At 48.7% G+C, this 19669-nt stretch overlaps 1 protein-coding gene across 2 annotated transcripts in view; it reads left to right on the top strand.

The window, feature by feature from the left end:
• The window catches only part of LOC119178740 (uncharacterized), a 167758-nt gene extending 154264 nt beyond the window's left edge, over window positions 1-13494 (top strand). For both annotated transcript variants that reach the window (XM_075875198.1, XM_037429973.2), the window contains exon 5: window positions 12963-13494. In XM_075875198.1, coding sequence (XP_075731313.1) covers window positions 12963-13358 — 396 coding nt within the window. In that variant the 3' untranslated portion in view covers window positions 13359-13494. The remainder of the gene's footprint in view (window positions 1-12962) is intronic.
• Window positions 13495-19669: the final 6175 nt, after the last annotated feature.

The following is a 19669-nucleotide window of genomic DNA, read 5'->3' as shown; positions in this document are numbered from 1 at the left end:
TACGTCACAAGAGCAGCAGTGCCAGAAACAAAACAACGGCCACTCTTCACGAAGCCACAGCTATTCCCCGGGATCATTTGTATGGCTGGCTGTTCTTTACCAAACCCCCGGCCTTTCCTCAAAACTCGTCCCAAAGTACTAGGGTCATTACCGCGTTTTGGAGCAAACCTCGCTGGTGAATTTTCTGATGAGCCACTTTCCCCATCTGATCACATGCGACGGCGTAGACGTGACATCGTCTGCGTCGCCCGCCTTAAGCCATATCATATCCCTCTGCCTCCAGACTCTTAGGTCGCCAGGGTGGCTCTTTTCGGCGGGAGAAAATTGTGAAGAAGAAAACGCATCGTTGGTAAGCAACATCACCACCTCTAACGCTCGCCTTGTGCTGTTCATCGCCGGCATCTGTTTGACCGTTGCTCTGTCCCGATCGTGTTTTCGTTGAAGGGTGACCGTCACAATACACGCCAATAAACCCATTTTCAATATATATATATATATATATATATATATATATATATATATATATATATATATATATATATAGTATTCCACGAGGTCCATGGTTCAAATTCCGGTGCCGCGCAGTTCCCAACCGGAAAAAAAAGTCCGCTTGTTGATGGAACTGCATTAAAAGGCCTGAGGTGCGGCCTCACCGGTAACCACCGCCGGCAACGCACTCCCTCACCATAGAAGGATTGGCCACCCTGGTGCAGTATCTGGCCACTACCTCCCACATGCATACGTCGAATAACTCACGGCCCTCAGTTCCCAGCAGCTGCCAAGCAACTGACCATGGCGGCGGTCAGATCTGCAACGCAGCAGAGGGTGCTAAGAATCTCTGGACTACAGGCCGCCTTTGGAACCTGAACTTGGCAACGTTTAACGCTAGAACCTTATCTAGTGAGGGAAGTCTAGCTGTACTATTCGAGGAGCTAGAGGGTGTGAAATGGCATATAATAGGGCTCAGCGAGGTTAGGAGGACAGATGAGGCCTATACTGTGCTACAGAATGGGCACGTCCTTTGCTATCGGGGCTTGGCAGACAGAAGAGAACTGGGAGTAGGGTTCCTAGTTCACAGAAACATAGCTGGCAACGTAGAGGAATACTATAGCATTAATGAAAGGGTGGTAGGTATTGTAATTAAACTGAATAAAGATACGATGTGAAGGTAGTACAGGCTTACGCGCCTAGATCCAGCCATGATGACGCTTCAGTTGAAAGCTTCTATGAAGACGTGGAATCGGCAATGAGTAAGGTAAAAACACAGTATACTATAGTGATGGGTGACTTTAATGCAAAGGTAGGGAAGAAGCAGGCTGGAGACCAGGCAGTAGGAGATTATGGCATCGGCACTAGAAACGCCAGAGGAGAGCTACTAGTAGAATTAGCCGAACGCAATAATTTGCGGATTTTAAATACTTTCTAGCAACAACGATAAAACCGCAAGTGGACATGGAGGAGCCCTAATGGCGAAAATAAGAACGAAATAGACTTTATAATGACTGCACACCAAGGAATCGTGCAGGATGTGGAAGTGGTTTGCAAGGTACGATGCAGTGACCATAGAATGGTACAGTTTCGAATTCGCCTAGACTTGATGAAGGAACGACAGAAACTGATACGCAAGAAGCCAATCAATGAGCTATCACTGAGAGGGAAAGTACAGGAATTCAGAGTGTCGCTGCAGAACAGGTACTCGGCTCTTAGTGAGGAAAGCAACCTTAGCGTAGATACAACGATTGATAATCTAACAAGTATCATTACGGAGTGTGCAGTGGAAGTTGGAGGCAGGGTAGTTAGACAGGACACTGGCAAGCTTTCCCAGGAAACGAAGAACCTAATTAAGAAGCGTCAAAGCATGAAAGTGTCAAGTACAAGAGACAAAATAGAACTGGCGGAGCTTTCAAAGTTGATTAATAGGCGTAAAGTATGCGATGTAAGAAGGTATAACATGGAGAGAATTGAACACGCTCTGAAAAACGGAGAAAGCGTCAAAGCAGTGAAGAGGAAACTTGGGATAGGCAAAAGTCGGATGTATGCACTAAGGGACAAAGAAGGCAAAATAACTACCAATATGGATAGGATAGTTGAAATAGCGGAGGAGTTTTACAGAGATCTGTACAGTGGCCGAGGCAACCACGACCTGAATACTATAAGAACTAGCAGTAACCAAGATGACACCCCACCAGTAATGATAGAAGAAGCCAGAAAAGCTTTGGAGAGCATGCAAAGAGGCAAAGCTGCTGGTGAGGATCAGGTAACATCAGATCTGCTGAAAGATGGAGGACAGATTGTGTTAAAAAAACTAGCCACCCTGTTTACGAGGTGTCTCCTGACGGGAAGGGTACCAGAGTCTTGGAAGAACGCTAACGTCATCTTACTACATAAGAAAGGAGATGAAAAAGACTTGAAGAATTACAGGCCGATCAGCTTGCTCTCTGTAGTATACAAGCTATTTACAAAGGTAATTGCTAACAAAGTAAAGAAAACATTAGAATTCAATCAACCTAAGGAACAAGCAGGATTTCGAACAGGCTACTCAACAATTGACCACCTTCATACTATCAATCAGATAATAGAGAAATGCTCAGAGTATAACCAACCACTATACATAGCCTTCATAGATTACAAGAAGGTGTTTGATTCTGTAGAAATATCAGCCGTCATGCAGACACTGCGAAATGAGGGCGTAGATGAAGTATATATAAACATTCTGGAAGAAATCTACAGGGGATCAACGGCTACCATAGTGCTTCATAAAGAAAGCAACAGAATACCAATCAACAAGGGTGTGAGGCAGGGGGACACAATCTCCCCAATTGTATTTACCGCGTGCTTACAGGAGGTTTTTAGAAGCCTAGAATGGGAACAATTAGGGATGAGAGTGAATGGAGAATACCGTAGTAACCTGCGCTTCGCCGATGACATTGCATTGCTGAGTAACTCAGGGGACGAATTGCAACTCATGATTACAGAGTTAGACAAGGAGAGCAGAAAGGTGGGTCTTAAAATAGTCTGCGGAAAACGAAAGTAATGTACAACAACCTCGGAAAGGAGCAGCGCTTCGAGATAGGTAATAGTGCACTTGAAGTTGTAAAAGACTATGTCTACTTAGGGCAGGTAATAACCGCAGATCCTAACCACGAGATTGAAAAAACTAGAAGAATAAGAATGTGGTGGAGTACATTATGACAGGTAGATTGCCACTATCCCTCAAGAGGAAGGTATATAACAGCTGTATCTTGCCGGTACTTAGCTACGGAGCAGAAACCTGGAGACTTACAAAGATGGTTCAGCTTAAATTGAGGACGACGCAGCGAGCAATGGAAAGAAAAATGGCAGTTGTAACTTTAAGAGACAAGAAGAGAGCAGAGTGGATTAGGGGACAAACGGGGGTTAAGGATATTGTAGTTGAAATAAAGAAGAGGAAATGGACATGGGCCGGGCATGTAGTGCGTAGACAGGATAACCGCTGGTCATTAAGGGTAAGTAACTGGATTTCCAGAGAAGGGAAGCGGGTTAGGGGGAGACAGAAGGTTAGGTGGGCAGACGAGATTAAGAAGTTTGCGGGTATAACTTGGCAGCAGCAAGCACAGGAGCGGGTTAACTGGCGGAACATGGGAGAGGCCTTTGTCCTGCAGTGGACGTAGTCAGGCTGATGATGATGATGCTGATGATGATATATATAACTCATCCCCTGATGAAGGAAGGACCCCTCCCGAAACTGTTGGGAAATAAATATAGTTATCGTTGTTGACAACGCTCCCGTTGTGCCATATCCCATACCTTCACGAAGACTAACTGGCCCATTGAAATATTACTCCCACTATATATTATATATATATATGTATATATATATATATGTATATATTGCCACATGCATCCCGCGAAAAAGACGAAGGCGACAGCGCATACGCGCATCTGCACGCTTTTATGCAGAACGCAACAACGAGAAAGATGAGGAACTATCTCTCACGCGGTTAACAAAAAGACCGACCCGCTGCTGTTTTCTCAGCGTCTTCGAGCACGACCTCTCTCTTGACGTCGCGACACTGGTGGAGGTGCTGGGGCCTGCAACCTGATGCAAGAAAGCGTTGTTCGGGACCGTACACCCAGTCCGGAGCCTCAACGTCTTGTTGCGACTCCAGTACACTGATTCAGCCGGCGCCTATTAGGCCTAAGCCCAGAACTCTTGACGGCATCTCCTGTTACCAACATGGCGGCCCCTTCAGCGTTTGCGAATCTTCCCGCGGCCCAGACGACTCACCCTTACCAGGTAAGTTTTGAGACTCCTCGTGTTCCCGAAGTCTTCCGTGGAGAACCGTATCAAGATGTCGAGGACTGGCTCGACCAGTTCGAGCGGACCGCTGTGGTGAATCGTTGGAGCGTGCAAGAAAAACTTGGCCGTGCCCACTTTGCAATGAAAAATAGCGCTCGCACATGGTACGAGAACAGGGAGCCTACTTTCCAAACCTGGGACAATTTCCGCCAAAAGCTTCTCGAGACGTTCCTGAGTGCAGACCGACGGGATCTCGCGCAGCAGATGATCGAAGCCCGCATGCAAAAGCCGAACGAAAGCGTGGCCATGTTCGCTGAGGATATGGCCCGCCTATTTCGCCGCGCTGACCCTGACATGCCCGAGGCAAGGAAAGTTCGTCATCTGATGCGGGGAGTTAAGGAACCGCTTTTCGCCGGCCTTGTACGAAATCCGCCAACAACAGTGGATGAATTCATCAAAGAGGCGACTGTCATTGAGCGGGCGCTCCGGCAACGATGCCGTCACTTTGACCGCCTGCCCGACCAAACGCCTGCTGGTGCCGCCACTCAAAACGCCGCCGTTTCTGAAAACTCTTTACGGCAAATGATTCGACAAATCCTGCGGGAAGAGCTGCGGTCCCTCGGCCTTCCGTCTACCGATCCCCCAGTTGCTTCTGTTGCAGAAATCATGCGCCAGGAACTACGGCAAGCCTTTCCCTCACCGGTGCCACCACCCGAACCACGTCCACTGACCTATGCTGATGCCGTCCGCCGTCATCCGCCTGCCCCAGAAGAACCACCCTTTCAGCCACGGCCCGTTACCTTGCCGTGGTGGCAGCGTGAACCTGTGCGGCGACCACCAGTACGTCGGACCGACTTGTGGCGCACCGCCGACCGTCGACCCCTTTGTTTCCACTGCGGCGAACCAGGCCACATCTCGCGCTACTGCCGTCATCGAGAAACCCGGTTTGGAAAATTTTGTCTGCCCGCTTCTTTTTATTCTGAAGACCCTCGTGACCATGGTGCTGATCACCTACCGACCAACCAAGCGTCTTCACCAAGTCATCGCTGGCGGTCTCCCTCACCTGCACGAGGTCAGAATTCCCCGAATCGCCAAAGATACGCGGACGCCATCAGAAACCGCTCCCCAAGCCCGTGCCGGGGAAACTAACTGCCGCGACCTCCGGGGGCAAGGTTGCCAATTGCCGAGACGCCAAAAAGACCCCCTTGCCTCTGCACAAAGACGACGTGACGACGGTGATGACGAAGACGACAACAACCACGAGTACTACTGCCAATGAATTTGTACGTGCCGACCTCAGCGTTATTATAGACGGACACCACGTAACAGCACTGGTTGACACTGGTGCTGACTTCTCTATTATGCGACAAGAGCTCGCCGACCGCCTTAAGAAGGTTAAGACGCCGTGGAGTGGGCCGAGCATAAGCAGTGCTGGTGGGCAGCTAATGACGCCAACCGGTAAACGCACCGCTCGGCTCGTAATCGATGATTCGAACTTCGTCGCCACTTTTGTCATTTTACCAGACTGTTGTAAAGAGTTGATTTTGGGTATGGATTTTCTGCGAGAGTACGGTGCTGTCATCAACATCCCAGAACGTATCGTCACCTTTTCCGCCCATCCTTACGTCGACGCCACCACTGAAGAACAACTGCAACGTTTACGAGTAGCCGATGATGTGATGCTCCTGCCGAGATCCTGCTGCCTTGTGTCGGTGTTGTGTGAACGGCCGTGCCGTAATGAGGTGATAGGGGAGCGAATAGACACGCTATTGCTTACGCAAGGTGTTTCAATAGTGAGAGGCATTCTGGCACTAATTGATGGGCGGGCAGATGTCCTCATCACCAACTTCAGCAACGAGCGTCGTCACATCCAGAAGGGCACCGCGATTACCTACTACGACGACGTGGACCAAGCCAGAGATTGCTTCGCTTTGCAACCGGACGAGGCGACCATCCCAGCCTCGACACCTTTGTGTGTCAACATTTGCTCAACCCTGTCAGCCTCGAAAAAACAGCGCCTACTAGAGCTGATACACCAGTTCAAAAATTGTTTTTCGTGCACGTCGAAAGTCAAGCAAACACCACTGACCCGGCACCGAATCATCATTGAAGAAAATACGAGACCGATCCGTCAAAACCCATACCGTGTGGCTCCGAAAGAACGTGAGGAGATCCAAAAGCAAGTTCAGAAGATGCTCCAAGATGACGTAATACAGCCTTCCAAGAGTCCCTGGGCATCCCCCGTGGTATTGGTTAAAAAGAAAGACGGCAGATTACGTTTCTGTATAGATTACCACAAGTTAAACCAAGTAACGAAGAAAGACGTCTACCCACTGCCACGTATAGATGACTCTCTTGATCGGCTGCGGCATGCACGCTATTTCTCATCGATGGACCTGCGAAGTGGCTATTGGCAAATAGAGGTCGACGAGAGAGACCGTGAGAAAACTGCTTTCGTGACGCCCGACGGTCTTTATGAATTTAAAGTGCTTCCATTCGGGTTATGCTCAGCGCCAGCCACTTTTCAGCGTTTAATGGACACTGTGCTATCAGGACTTAAGTGACAGACATGCTTGGTTTATCTAGACGACGTTGTCGTCTTCTGAGCTACATTCGAGGAACACCTAAGTCGATTATTCGCTGTTCTAGAAGCTATACGTTCGGCTGGCCTGACTTTAAAGCCATAGAAGTGCCATTTCGGTTTCAACGAACTGTGCTTCTTAGGCCACGTGGTCAGCCACGAAGGTGTTCGACCTGACCCGGGCCAAATCGACGCTGTCGCAAAGTTTCCCGCACCGCATGACAAAAGAGCAGTGAGACGCTTCTTAGGCCTCTGCGCTTATTACCGACGATTCATCGCCAACTTTTCGTCTATCGCAGCGCCTTTGACGCGGCTCACACGAGAGGATGTCCCCTTTCTTTGGAGCGAAAAGGAACAAACAGCGTTCAACGAATTACGCCAACGCCTCCAAACACCTCCGGTTCTGGCGCACTTTGACCAGGAAGCGCCAACAGCACTTCACACCGACGCAAGCAATGTAGGCCTGGGCGCCGTACTGATACAATGGCAAGATAACTCCGAGGAAGTGATAGCCTATGCCAGCAGAGCTCTCTCTCGCACGGAAGAGAACTACTCGACTACCGAGAAAGAGTGCCTCGCCGTGGTTTGGGCGGTTCTCAAATTTCGACCGTATCTGTACGGCCGCTCATTCAAGGTCGTCAGTGATCACCACTCGCTTTGCTGGCTCACTAACTTGAAAGACCCATCTGGCCGTTTAGCACGCTGGAGCCTTCGGCTTCAGGAGTTTGATATGACCATTATTTATAAATCAGGGAAGAAGCACACCGACGCAGACTGTCTCTCGCGGTCACCCGTTGAGCCTGCCACTATCAATGACGAGTCTATGGACGCCGCATTCTTGGGAGTCATCAACGCGGCCACTATCTCACAAGAGCAGCGCCGTTACCCTGACCTGCTTTCGCTTATCGATTTCTTAGAAGGACGACGGGAAGACGTGCCGCGAATTTTTGCGAGAGGAGTGCCATCTTTTTGTTTAAGGAACGACGTCCTATACAAGAAAAACTTTTCTCCCACCGGCAGCCCATACTTGCTCGTCGTCCCTGCATCACTGCGAAAAGAAATTCTGGAAGCCTGCCATGATGAAGTCACCTCTGGTCATCTCGGTTACACTCGAACATTGTCCCGTCTGCAAAACAGTTACTACTGGCCTAACCTACCTGCTGCTGTGAAACATCACGTCCAAACATGTGCCGACGGTCAAAGAGGCAAAGCACCACCCGGCAGGCCGGCAGGCTTATTACATTCCGTTCAAGTGCCAGCAAAGCCATTCGCCCAAATCGGAATGGATTTCCTGGGCCCATTCCCAACTTCTACCACAGGGAACAGATGGATCATTGTCGCCACTGATTACTTGTCTCGCTACGCAGAAACTAAAGCCATGCCGAGGGCCACAGCAGCAGAAGCGGCTCATTTCTTCATAGAAAACGTTGTCCTTCGGCATGGTGCTCCAACAGTTCTCATCACGGATAGAGGAACTGCGTTCGTGGCAGAACTTTTGGAGTCGGTTCTCAGGCTCAGTGGTACAGCTCACCGGAGAACAACAGCGTGCCACCCACAAACGAACGGACTAACAGAGCGGCTTAATAAGACCCTTGCAGACATGCTCTGCATGTATGTCGACACAGAACACAAGAACTGGGACGAAATCTTGCCTTATGTAACCTTCGCCTATAATACTGCCTGGCAGGAAACTACCGGAATGACGCCGTTTAGTTTAATACACGGGCGCGAAGTCACTACAACGTTGGACGCTATGCTGCCGCACGAGTTTGACGACACTCACGCTGACGCCGAAGAATTTGGTCAGCGTGCCGAAGAAGCCCGACAGCTAGCCCGCGTGCGTATTTGTCACCAGCAACACAAAGATGCGAAAGGGTACGACCTACGACATAAATTGGTAACCTACAAACCAGGCGACAAGGTATGGGTCTGGATCCCAATACGTCGACGCGGACTTTCAGAAAAGCTATTACGACGATACTTTGGCCCATATCGAGTCACCCGACGATTGAACGACATCAACTACGAAGTTATTCCCGACGGCGATTGCAGTTCCAGTCACCGAAACTGCTCACCCGAAATCGTGCATGTCATCCGGATGAAACCCTACTTGTCCAGCTAACTCTCGTTTGTCCTGTGCGTGCCGGTGCATATGTGCATTTTTATAAGTAGAGTGCCTTGGCTGCGCATCGGGACGATGCCATTTTTGGAGGGAGGCAAATGTCACAAGCGTCCCGCGAAAAAGACGAAGGCGACAGCGCATACGCGCATCTGCACGCTTTTATGCAGAACGCAACAACGAGAAAGATGAGGAACTCTCTCTCACGCGGTTAACAAAAAGACCGACCCGCTGCTGTTTTCTCTGCGTCTTCGAGTACGACCTCTCTCTTGACGTCGCGACAATATACATATATACGTACAACGTGACTGATGGTGACGCCGGCGGCAAAATCCAGCCGAGAGTGTCCATATAATTGCTGTCGCACTATTAAACAATGGAAGGTCATGATGCGCGATGATGAGTGGACACAGCTTCTTGCCCTATTGGCACCCCTACGCACCTGTTCGGTCGCTGGTTCGAATAGAAAGAGAAGGCGCTTAAAGAGACGCTGAAAGAGTTTTGGTGCATATTGTACAAACATATTGGGCTAGTAGAGGAAGTACGAAGGTTTATTTACAGACTAATTCAAGCTCTCTGCGTAAACTATGGAGTTTATTACAACGCTTTAAAGCTTCGAATCACTGCAGATTGGCCGAGATCGTTGCGATTCGGCGAAACGGGTTTTCAGCCGCCCATTCACAGAGCGACATGCTCTGGCCGCTGGCGAGGCCAGAGCCCGTCAGTCTGGTCTGATTAGCTGTCATGGGCTGTAGAATGCGCGGAAGTAAGATCAGCTGGTATGGTGGGACCACGTGTCGGAGCTAATATAAACACTCTGCGATCTTCGTCTCTGTTGCCAGAGAGTGTGCGTGCTGCAGGACGCACTATGTAATGGCCTGCGAGACTGCGCGCGAGCTGTTGGTGTGCCATCTCAAATGTGTATACTGGTACAAGCGGAAATCTTCTAGCGCGCTCATAAGACCTCTGCGATCCCCAGCGACGCCAGCGTGCCTCATGAATTGAGGAGGCCAGGCTACATTGGGAAGGAGACTACGATATAATTGTACGTTGCAGTATTGGCACACGGCGTGTCAATAAACTTCTGGTGCGAATGGTTTGGTAATGCTCTAGGCCTAACGCTGACAAAACTGAAAAAAATGGCAGATCCCACATACAGTGGAAATCAATGATATGCGTAGCACGAATAAGAAAGGTTGATATGTCACTTTAAAATGAGCACAACATTGCCAAATGAAGGTAAATGATGCCGTATGACTTCTATGTCATGATTATCACGTTTGAATGTGTCATTTACCTTCGTCGTCTATTCACGTCACGTGATGCCAAGTTTAGTGTATGTGGAGCTAGCACAACGGCCGCGAGCACGTATGAGCGTGGTATGGTGTCATGTTCTTACATGACACGCGTGTTATGATTATCAAGATAGCAAAAGGGCCGGGAGTGCATCAGGAAAGGCCGAATCTACTCCAATGTAGCATTCACACGCGTGCACGCTGAAAACAGCGACGCTACGTTGGCAAAACGTGAGCAATTTATAGTCTGACGCCAGGCGCGACCGGCACAACCAGCGTCCGTCGGCACGGCCCGACGGCATGCGGCGCGAAATGCGACATGCTGCATTTCCGATGCGTTAACCCGACAACACTGCATTTCCCTCTTTTCGTGACAGAGGGACGCCGGACGCGCTGAAACACGCATGCGTCAAAGCAACGCAGCACGGCGCGCGCCTGCCAATATATGGCACGACCAGCGCCTGGCGTGGCAACGTCGGCTTGACGAGACGAAATGAACGTGCACACCACGTCACGTGGAAGTGTATTGGCGCTTCGACGTGGGCACGTTCTCACAAGACATAAGTTTGATGTTTGCACCAGTCACATATCTTCGTCATTTATTGACATCACGTAAATCCAAATTTGGCAAATCTGAAGCTAGCGACACAGCCGCGGGTACATCAGGAGTGTGGCATGTAGTCTTGTTGTTACATGACACGCATGTCGTGATTATCATGCTTTGATGCGTCATTTAGCTATGTCGTCCGTTCGCGTCGCGTAATAAGGAGTTTGCTACATGTGAAGCTAGCGAGACGGCTGCGAGCGCATCATGAGCGTAGCATGTGGTCATGCTGTTACATAGCACGCATCTCATGTTCATCATGTTTGCATCAGTATCATACCTTCGCCAAGCATTCAGGTCCCGTAATACCAAATTCGGTATAAGGGAAGCAAGCGAAACGGGTGCCAGTTCATCATGAGCGTGACATGTAGTCATGCTGTTAGATGACACGCATCTCATGACTGTCATGTTTGCTTCAGTCACATACCTTCGTCATCCGTTCAGGTACTGTAATGCCAAATTTGGTATATGTGACGCTAGCGAAACGGCCGCGAGTGCATCATGAGCGTAGCATGTAATCATGTTACATGACACGCATGTCATGATTTTCATGCTAAGGTATGTCGCTTGTGTTCGTCATGCAATCCTGCCATACCATACCAGTTTTGCAACATGCCATGTGAAGGAAACCTCTGCAAGAGCTGCAGAACCATGAAATGCAAATCATGATATTCATGGCATACATGTAATAATTTTCACGTTAGGACTAATTAAATATGTTCTTCATACAGCCATGTTATGCCATACCAAGTTGAGTATTGATACCATTATCGAAATGTCCAGGAGAGCTAGAAGTCGTAGGCGGCTAGATAGCTAGATAGATACGCTCAAAGGCGCCGAAGTTCGCTAAGAAATGCTTTGCATTTGATATGTTCTTCATACAGTCATGCTATGTCATACCAAGTTTGGTATCGATACCAATATCTAAACGGCCAGGAGAGCTAAAAGTCGTAGGCGGCTAGAAAGATAGATACGCTCAAAGTCACCGAAGTTTGCTAAGAAATGCTTCGCATTTAAAATATTTCATGGTCCCTCTGAGACGTCCTTAAAATATTTTTAAGACTCGTGAGACCAAAGTTTTTTTACGGCCTCAATACATAATTACTCGAAAGGGTGTTGTAGTGTCCCTTCCAAACTTGCTTCATGTTGGCGTAAGATGTGTTGCTATAATTATCTCGAAGTTACTATTTACGGAAGCGTTGAATAGGCTGATCTGCATTGTTCGCTGCGAATTTCGTCTTTGGTAAGTTGTGAAACTGCGATTGTGTAAAGCACGTAAAGCAAGCGGATTCATCTGAGTTTGTCGGTGCAGCGAGTGTTGTGGTCTTGTTATGCGTCAACCACGAGGGCTTCAACAGCATTGCCTAAGTTCGCACTTATCGGGGACTGTTCTGAAGTGTGTTTTGTTTCTCCGCATGCGTGACACACGTCTCAGCGTCTGCGTATTGTTGGTGTACAGGGAAAAAAAAATAAAATCCAAGTGGTGTTGCGGCATCTGGCAGAGCAGATCTCAAACGCTCTAGCTGCTGTTGGCGTGGCTCCGCCCTGCTTGTGCGGGGACAGCTGTGCGTTTGACGAGAAAAGGTGGCAAGGCAGTGTTGCGAAGCAAAGAAACATACAATTGGCCATAGCTGTAATCATACAAGGTTTGTCACTCAATTTATCGTTCAAACATTTTATGATGCTCTAGCACTGACGAAATGTGAGAAAAATTGTTTCAGGGTTGTTTGAAGACATACGCCTAAGCATATATCCAATGCAAGCACTGCCGATGCAAGTGATTTCGCATTTCTTTCTTGTACGGCTGTTTTTTAATGGAATTGTTTCTTCCTCCAATTCATTGAGGTCCCTAGGCATCTCACTTTAATTCTCCAAAAAGCTTCGAAGTGCATCCCTGTTTCGAGGGGGCTGTATTCATTTTTGGTATGTGGACGCGCGTAATATCAAGGAAGTCTGCCATTTACGAACCCACGTCATAAGTATTGGCTTAGTGGCATTAAGTGACAAGGTACAAATGAACCTGTAAGTAGTTTAGAAGTAGCGGGCTCAGCATAGTCATTTCTTAGCAACGCTTTCTTATGCAGGAGGAGAGCGGACGCCATGGGCAGCCACGGCTGTACAGTAGGCCGTTCGGCATCGAACGGGAAGGCAGCGTTCGCTGCGTTCTCAGGCTGGTCGCGTGTCTCGGAGTACATGCTGTCCAGGAGGCCGGTGGAGCTGTTCAGCTCGGCTTGGAGCTCCTACACTCGGCCAAGTGCTCGAAGAAGTTCGATTTCTTCCTACGCCTGCTTGACCGCACTGGCGGCGATCGCCACCTCGTCAAGAGCTTCTCGTCCTCAGAGCTCGCAGTGCCACGTTATTGGTTCTCCAGGCCAGCCCTCGGCGTTGTGAGCTTCGCCGTGCTTGTTTCCGAGCAGCGCATGCTGCGTGAAGGATTGCTGTCCATGGACACGCTCAGCGTTGAGGTTGGACTACAGTGAATGCGTTCTGGTCACTGAAGAGCATACCCGAGGCGCAATGCGGCCCCACGTACCTGATCATGGAATGGAGTGTGGTGGAGAGGAGTGTGTTGAGTTGTAAAATCAGTAAAGATGGTGCCAGCTGCTTTGCGTTGAACCTTGCGTTATGGTTGGCACATTCTCCTTTCAGTTGTCATAAAATGCATGCTTGTAATTAAGCACTCTCCTAACGGATGAGTGCACCAATTGCCGAATTACCCCCACCCCTTCCCCCCCAAAATATGGCAGCTCGGCTGCTGTGAAACCTGACGAAGTATGTAGCACGAGCGTGCAGTGATCTCCGTTCATAGAGTTCTCACGGCTCCATTCACCAAAGCATCGGTCAAGCTAATGTTGGAGGTGAGTATGCACGGCTTCCCCGGCAAAGTAAAATCTTGTTAGAGACATTAGCATTTATGTGTGCGACATTCCTCTACCTTTTCCGCACATTATCGACTTCGTGCTTCCTAAGGCTCTTTAGCTATGCGTTTTCTACAGCTACTAAAGTGAATATCGTGTATTAATGCACCGGCGAGGAGGGGCCAGGGGGAGGGGCGTGTATTCGCTCATCGAGGTGATGGCATCCACTCTTGCGCCCCGCAGAAGCCAGCGCAATGTGTTCAAAACGCGTTATTGGTTATATTAGGCTAACTATTGTGATTACTTCTTCGTTATTTCTGTTAGTTATGAAACATCACACCTTCTTCGCTTATTTCAACACAGTTTCTAGCATTTCTAACTTTGTTATGACCAGTTGGAGCCACTTTACGATTAGCGTTCTGACGGCATATTAGATAGAAGAACGATATCCTGGTGCCTGAAGTGCTCGACACTCAAGAGCAACCATTTTTTGGAATAAAGGCGTCCGTAAAAATGCTAAAAGACGTAATCCAGAGGGAAGAAACTCACAGAACGAGCGCTGCTTTCTTATTGGAAAGGTTATAAGTACTGTTACACTGGACGAATAATTGTCTAGAAAAAAAAAACTGGCAGATCCCACGTACAGCGGGAATCGATGATATGCGAAGCACGAATGAGAAATGTTGATTTGGCACTTTCAAATCAGCACAACTTTACGAGGTAAATGATGCTGTACATGATTTCCATGTCGTAATTATCATGACACGCGTGTCAGGATTATCATGTTTGCAGCAGTCATATATTTCGTCATCTATTGACATCACGTAACACCCCATTTGGTATATGTGGAGCTATCAAAATGGCTGCGAGCGCATCATGAAGGGCCCGATGTACTCCTATGTAGCGTTGATGCGCGAACACGCTGGGCACAGCGAAGATACATTAGCAAAACGCAAGCACTCTATAGTCTGACGCCAGGCGCGAACAGCGTTCGTCGGTGCAGCCCGAAGGCAACCAGCGCGAAATGCGACATGCTACATTTCGCGCCGATGTACTGCCGAGACAACCCTGCATCTCCCTCTTTTCGTGACGGAGGGACGCCATACACTCTGAAACGCGCATGCGCCAAAGCAACGCAGCGCGGCGCACGCCTGCGAGTATTAGCAGGACCGGTGCCTGGCGTGGCGACGCCGGCGAGACGCGACGAAATGAACGCCGGCGAGCACGCGCTCCGCGTCACGTCGAAATGTGTTGGCGCCTTGACTGTGGCATGTAGTCATTCTCTCACATGACACGAATCTCACGTTTATCATGTTTCCACCAGTATCATACCTTCGTCATCCATTCGATCCCAATATACTAAATTTGGTATAAGTGAAGCTAGCGAAACGGCCGCCACCGCATCATGAGCGTGGCATGTAGTCATGCTGTTAGATGACACGCATCTCATGACTGTCATGTTTGCACCAGTCACATACCTTCCTCCTTCTTTCACGTACTGCAGTACCGAATTCGTTGTATGTGATGCTAGCGAAACGGCAGCGAGCGCATCAAGAAGGGGGTATGTGATCATGTTGTTACATGACATGCATGTCATGCTTTTCATGTTACGATTTGTCGCTTGTGTTCGCCATGCAATCTTGCCATACCATACCAGTTTTGCAACATGCCGTGTGAACGAAATCACCTCAAGCGCTGCAGAACCATGAAATGCAAATCATGTTATTCATGACACACATGTCATGATTTTGATGTTATCGCGAGACAGTTTTGTTCATCATACAGTCGTGTTATATCATTCGAAGCTTGGTACCGATACCATAATCGAAATGACCGGGAGAGGTAAAAGCCATAGGCGGCTATATAGATGGATAGATAGATAGATAGATAGATAGATAGATAGATAGATAGATACGCTCGAAGTCGCCGAAGTTCGCTAAGAAATGCTGCGCTTTTAAAACTCAGTTTCGCCGCAAGCACGAACCAATGAGTTTGACTACAACAAATTGGGATGTCACGGAAAGAATGGCAAGCAGATCGAAACTTTGGGCGAATTTCTGAATCAGAAAGGGCGCCTTGAAATAACACACACAGCTAGAGCCCGAACTAATAACGTTCAAACGCAAGCAACGCACGAAATACACGCACAGTTTTCTCCACGTTGTTAACCTACCAGTACAATGCACGTAGAACTAGCAGTGAGATACTGTAAATAGAGTCACCAACGCAGGCGTTGTGCACTTGTTGAGCCGTCTGCAATTTACGCAGAAGCATAACATCCGTAGTTTTAAATGCAAAGCATTTCTTAGCGAACTTTGGATGATGAACAATGGTATCGATACCAAACTTGTTATGGCATAACATGACCGTATGAAGAGCATATCTGACAAGTCATAGCATGACATTCATGTAATGTATGTCATGAATGTCATGATTTACATTCCATGGTCTGGCTGCTCTTGCGGCCCCGCCGCGGTGATCTAGTGGCTAAAACTCTCGGCTGCTGACCCGGAGGTCGTGAAATCGAATCCCAACTGCGGCGGCTGCATTTTAGATGGGTGCGGAATGGTGTAGGCCCGTGTGCTAAGATTTAGGTGGACGTTAAAGAACCCCAGGTGGTCGAAATTTCCGGAGCCCTCCACTACGGCGTCTCTCATATTCATTTGATGGTTTTGGGACGTTAAACCACACAAATCAATCAATTGCTGTTCTTGCGGTGGTTCAGTTCACATGACACGTTGAAAAATTGGTATGGTATGTCATCACTGCATGGCGAACACAAGCGACAGACCTTCACATGAAAATCTTGACATGCGTGTCATGTAACAACATGAAAACATACCGCGCTCATGATGCGCTCTTCGCCGTTTCGCTAGCGTCACATATACCAAATTTGGTATTACAGTACGTGAAGGGATGACGAAGGTATGTGACTAGTGCAAATATGATAATGATGATATGCGTGTCATGTAACATGACTACATGCACGCTCATGGTGCGCTCACGACCGTTGCGCTAGCTTCACATGTGCCAAATTCGGTATTACGTAACGTCAATTGATGACGAGGGTACGTGACTGGTGCAAACATGATAATCATACGATGCATGTCATGTGAGAGCCTCAGTCAAGGCGCCAATACAGTTGCACTTTTTTTGTCGCGTGACGCCGGCGTTGCCATGCCAGGCACCGCTTGTTCCTTATACTCGCAGGCACGCGAGCCCCGCCGCGGTGGTCTAGTGGCTAAGGTACTCGGCTGCTCACCCGCAGGTCACGGGATCAAATCCCGGCGGCGGCGGCTGCATTTCCGATAAAGGCGGAAATGTTGTAGGCCCGTGTGCTCAGGTTGGGTGCACGTTAAAGAACCCCAGGTGGTCGAAATTTTCGGAGCCCTCCACTACGACGTCTCTCATATACATATGGTGGTTTTAGACGTTAAACCCCACAAATCAATCAATCAATCAATCTCAGGCACGCGCCACGCTCCGTTGCTTTGACGTCGAAATGTATTGCACGTTTCAGCGCACGCGCCGTCTCTTCCTCACGAAGAGGCAGACGCAGTGTTGTCTGGGCTTGCCCATCTGCGATTAATCCGCTCACCTTCAGCGTATCGTCGCAGTGGTACACAAATTGGTTGATGGTCTCCCGTTGGTCTACGATTTGGAAGGAAATTATTCATGTGAGTTCTGCTGTATTGCTAGCGAACACTTATTGCATGCCAGAATAGCCCTTTCAGTCCCGTTGTGCACAAACGTAGAAATGCAGCATGTCGCATTTCGCACCAGTAGCCGTCGCGTCGCGCCGACGGACGCTGGTCACGCAGGTCGCGCCTGGCGTCAGACTACAAAGTGCTCGCGTTTCGCTAACGTAGCGTCGCTCTGCCGAGCGTGCGCGTGCGTGCGTCAACGTTACGTTGCAGTATATTTGGCCTTTAATGATGCCCCCACGGCCATTTCGCTAGCTCCTTTTATAATAAATTCGTGTTACGTAACATAAATAGATGACGAATGTATGTGACTGTTGCAAACACGATAGTCATGGTTCGCGTGCCATGTAAGAACATGACAACATACCACGTTCATAGCGTGCTTGCAGCCGTTTCGCCAACTCCACATATACTAAATTTGGCATCACGTGACGTGAATTGATGGCGAAGGTAACCAACACATCCAAACATGATAATGATAACATGGAAATTCTGTACGTCTTAATTTACCTCCACCTCGTTACGTTGTGGTGATTTTACAGTGACATATCAACCTTCCCCATTCGTGCTTCGCATATCATCGATTCCCACTGTACGTGGGATCTGCCAATTTCTTTTATTAGAACGAAGATGACTGGTTCTCCTACAGACTCGATGACTGCCTAATAATGCTCGCGGCAACCATTACGCCTACTTGTTGTGCGACCATTCCGCTCTTCTTCAGCGTATCGTCGCAGTGGTACGCAAATTAGTGGATGGTCTCCCGTTGTGTACGAGAGAGAAGGAAATAATTCCTGTGAGTTCTGCTGTATTGCTAGCGAACAGTGGCTTACTGCATGCCAGAATAGCCCTTTCAGTCCTGGTGTGCACAAATGTAGGCGTCATGTTCAATGGCACCTCAATCATTGTGAGGTTCATCGAATGGCTTGAAACTTAGCGCGCACATTTGTGCGGACCTCCTGAGTGGATTTCTGGCAATCACTTAACTTCGTTATGCTGCGTGTTGCTGCAGTGTATTATTTGCTTGAAACACTGTTATGTTCGACGATTGCGACGTGACGCGTTCCAGGAACAACGCGAAATGGGCACGTCACAATAACAACTGAAAAAAAAACTGTGCATATATATTGGGCCTAATAGTGGATTCTATTTATGTGAGTGCCGAAATTGAGTAGGGACAAACTAAATTGTTAATACTTCCACACTAACTTTACCTCCTAATGCTCACACAAAACAACGCTTTCCTTTATTTTCTTGCTTGAATCGAATGTAATACCGAGTGCCACAAAAAAAATCATCGCTTCTCGGCCTTTTGGCTAAGATCAAAGTGTAGAGTGCCACAAAATTACGCCACGTGAAATTGACTCGTTTCTGAGTGAGAGTCATAATTCGATACGAAAAGAGATAGAGTGGTGTTGCGTGATAACGGGTTCGCAGACTCTGTCCAAAATATATCGGTGTTGCAGCGGTGAATTCTTTCAAACTGTTTCCTCGCACCCCGCGAGCCGGAGACGCCACGACGGTCGTTAAACTGATCTTCAACAGACCACGGCTCATCCTCCGAATGGTTACCGGAAGCGAGAGGTCTTTGTCTGCCAACCCACCTATTGCTTTCGCACCGATCGGGGCTGGAGCACACGGGCGCTCACGATTGAGGACGCGCTCACATTGAGCTTCTACGTTTTGGGTGTCTTCGGCGAAATCTTGGGTGAAAGGGCCAAAAATGTGTTTATCGTCTTCCTAAGCTGAAGAGGAACCCGATGACATCAATATTTCTGGCGTGGACGTATCCACTTCCGATATTTCTCCGAAAGTAGACTGGCTGCAGGTGGACACGACGCTCACCCTAGCATCGACGCTGGCGGCATTGCGATGATGAGGTGGATGAGCGGTAGCTCGCAGCGACGCTGAGAGACGCCCTGAGCCCTGTGACGCTGAATCATGCACCAAAAATGACTTCGGAAACCACGAGTGCTAATGGGGAGTCTTTGTGAATCATTTACGCTCGCCCGCAACCAGCCGCCAGGCAGCGCAAAGTGGCGGACGCCACGTTTGGAAGATTATGCAGCACGCTGTTGAAGGCGAGAGACTCGAACCAGTAGAGCTCGAAGACGGCACCGGGGCCACACCAAAAACGACGCAGAGTGGTTCAGACCACCTAGATCTGCAGCACAAGTACAGAACGACTGCGCCCAAGCCATCAGAGGCAATGTTTGAACACGCCAGTAC

The sequence above is a fragment of the Rhipicephalus microplus genome, chromosome 1 (genome assembly GCF_043290135.1).
Source record: "Rhipicephalus microplus isolate Deutch F79 chromosome 1, USDA_Rmic, whole genome shotgun sequence".
Lineage (NCBI taxonomy): Eukaryota > Metazoa > Arthropoda > Arachnida > Ixodida > Ixodidae > Rhipicephalus > Rhipicephalus microplus.
This window is presented reverse-complemented; position numbering and strand designations above follow the sequence as displayed.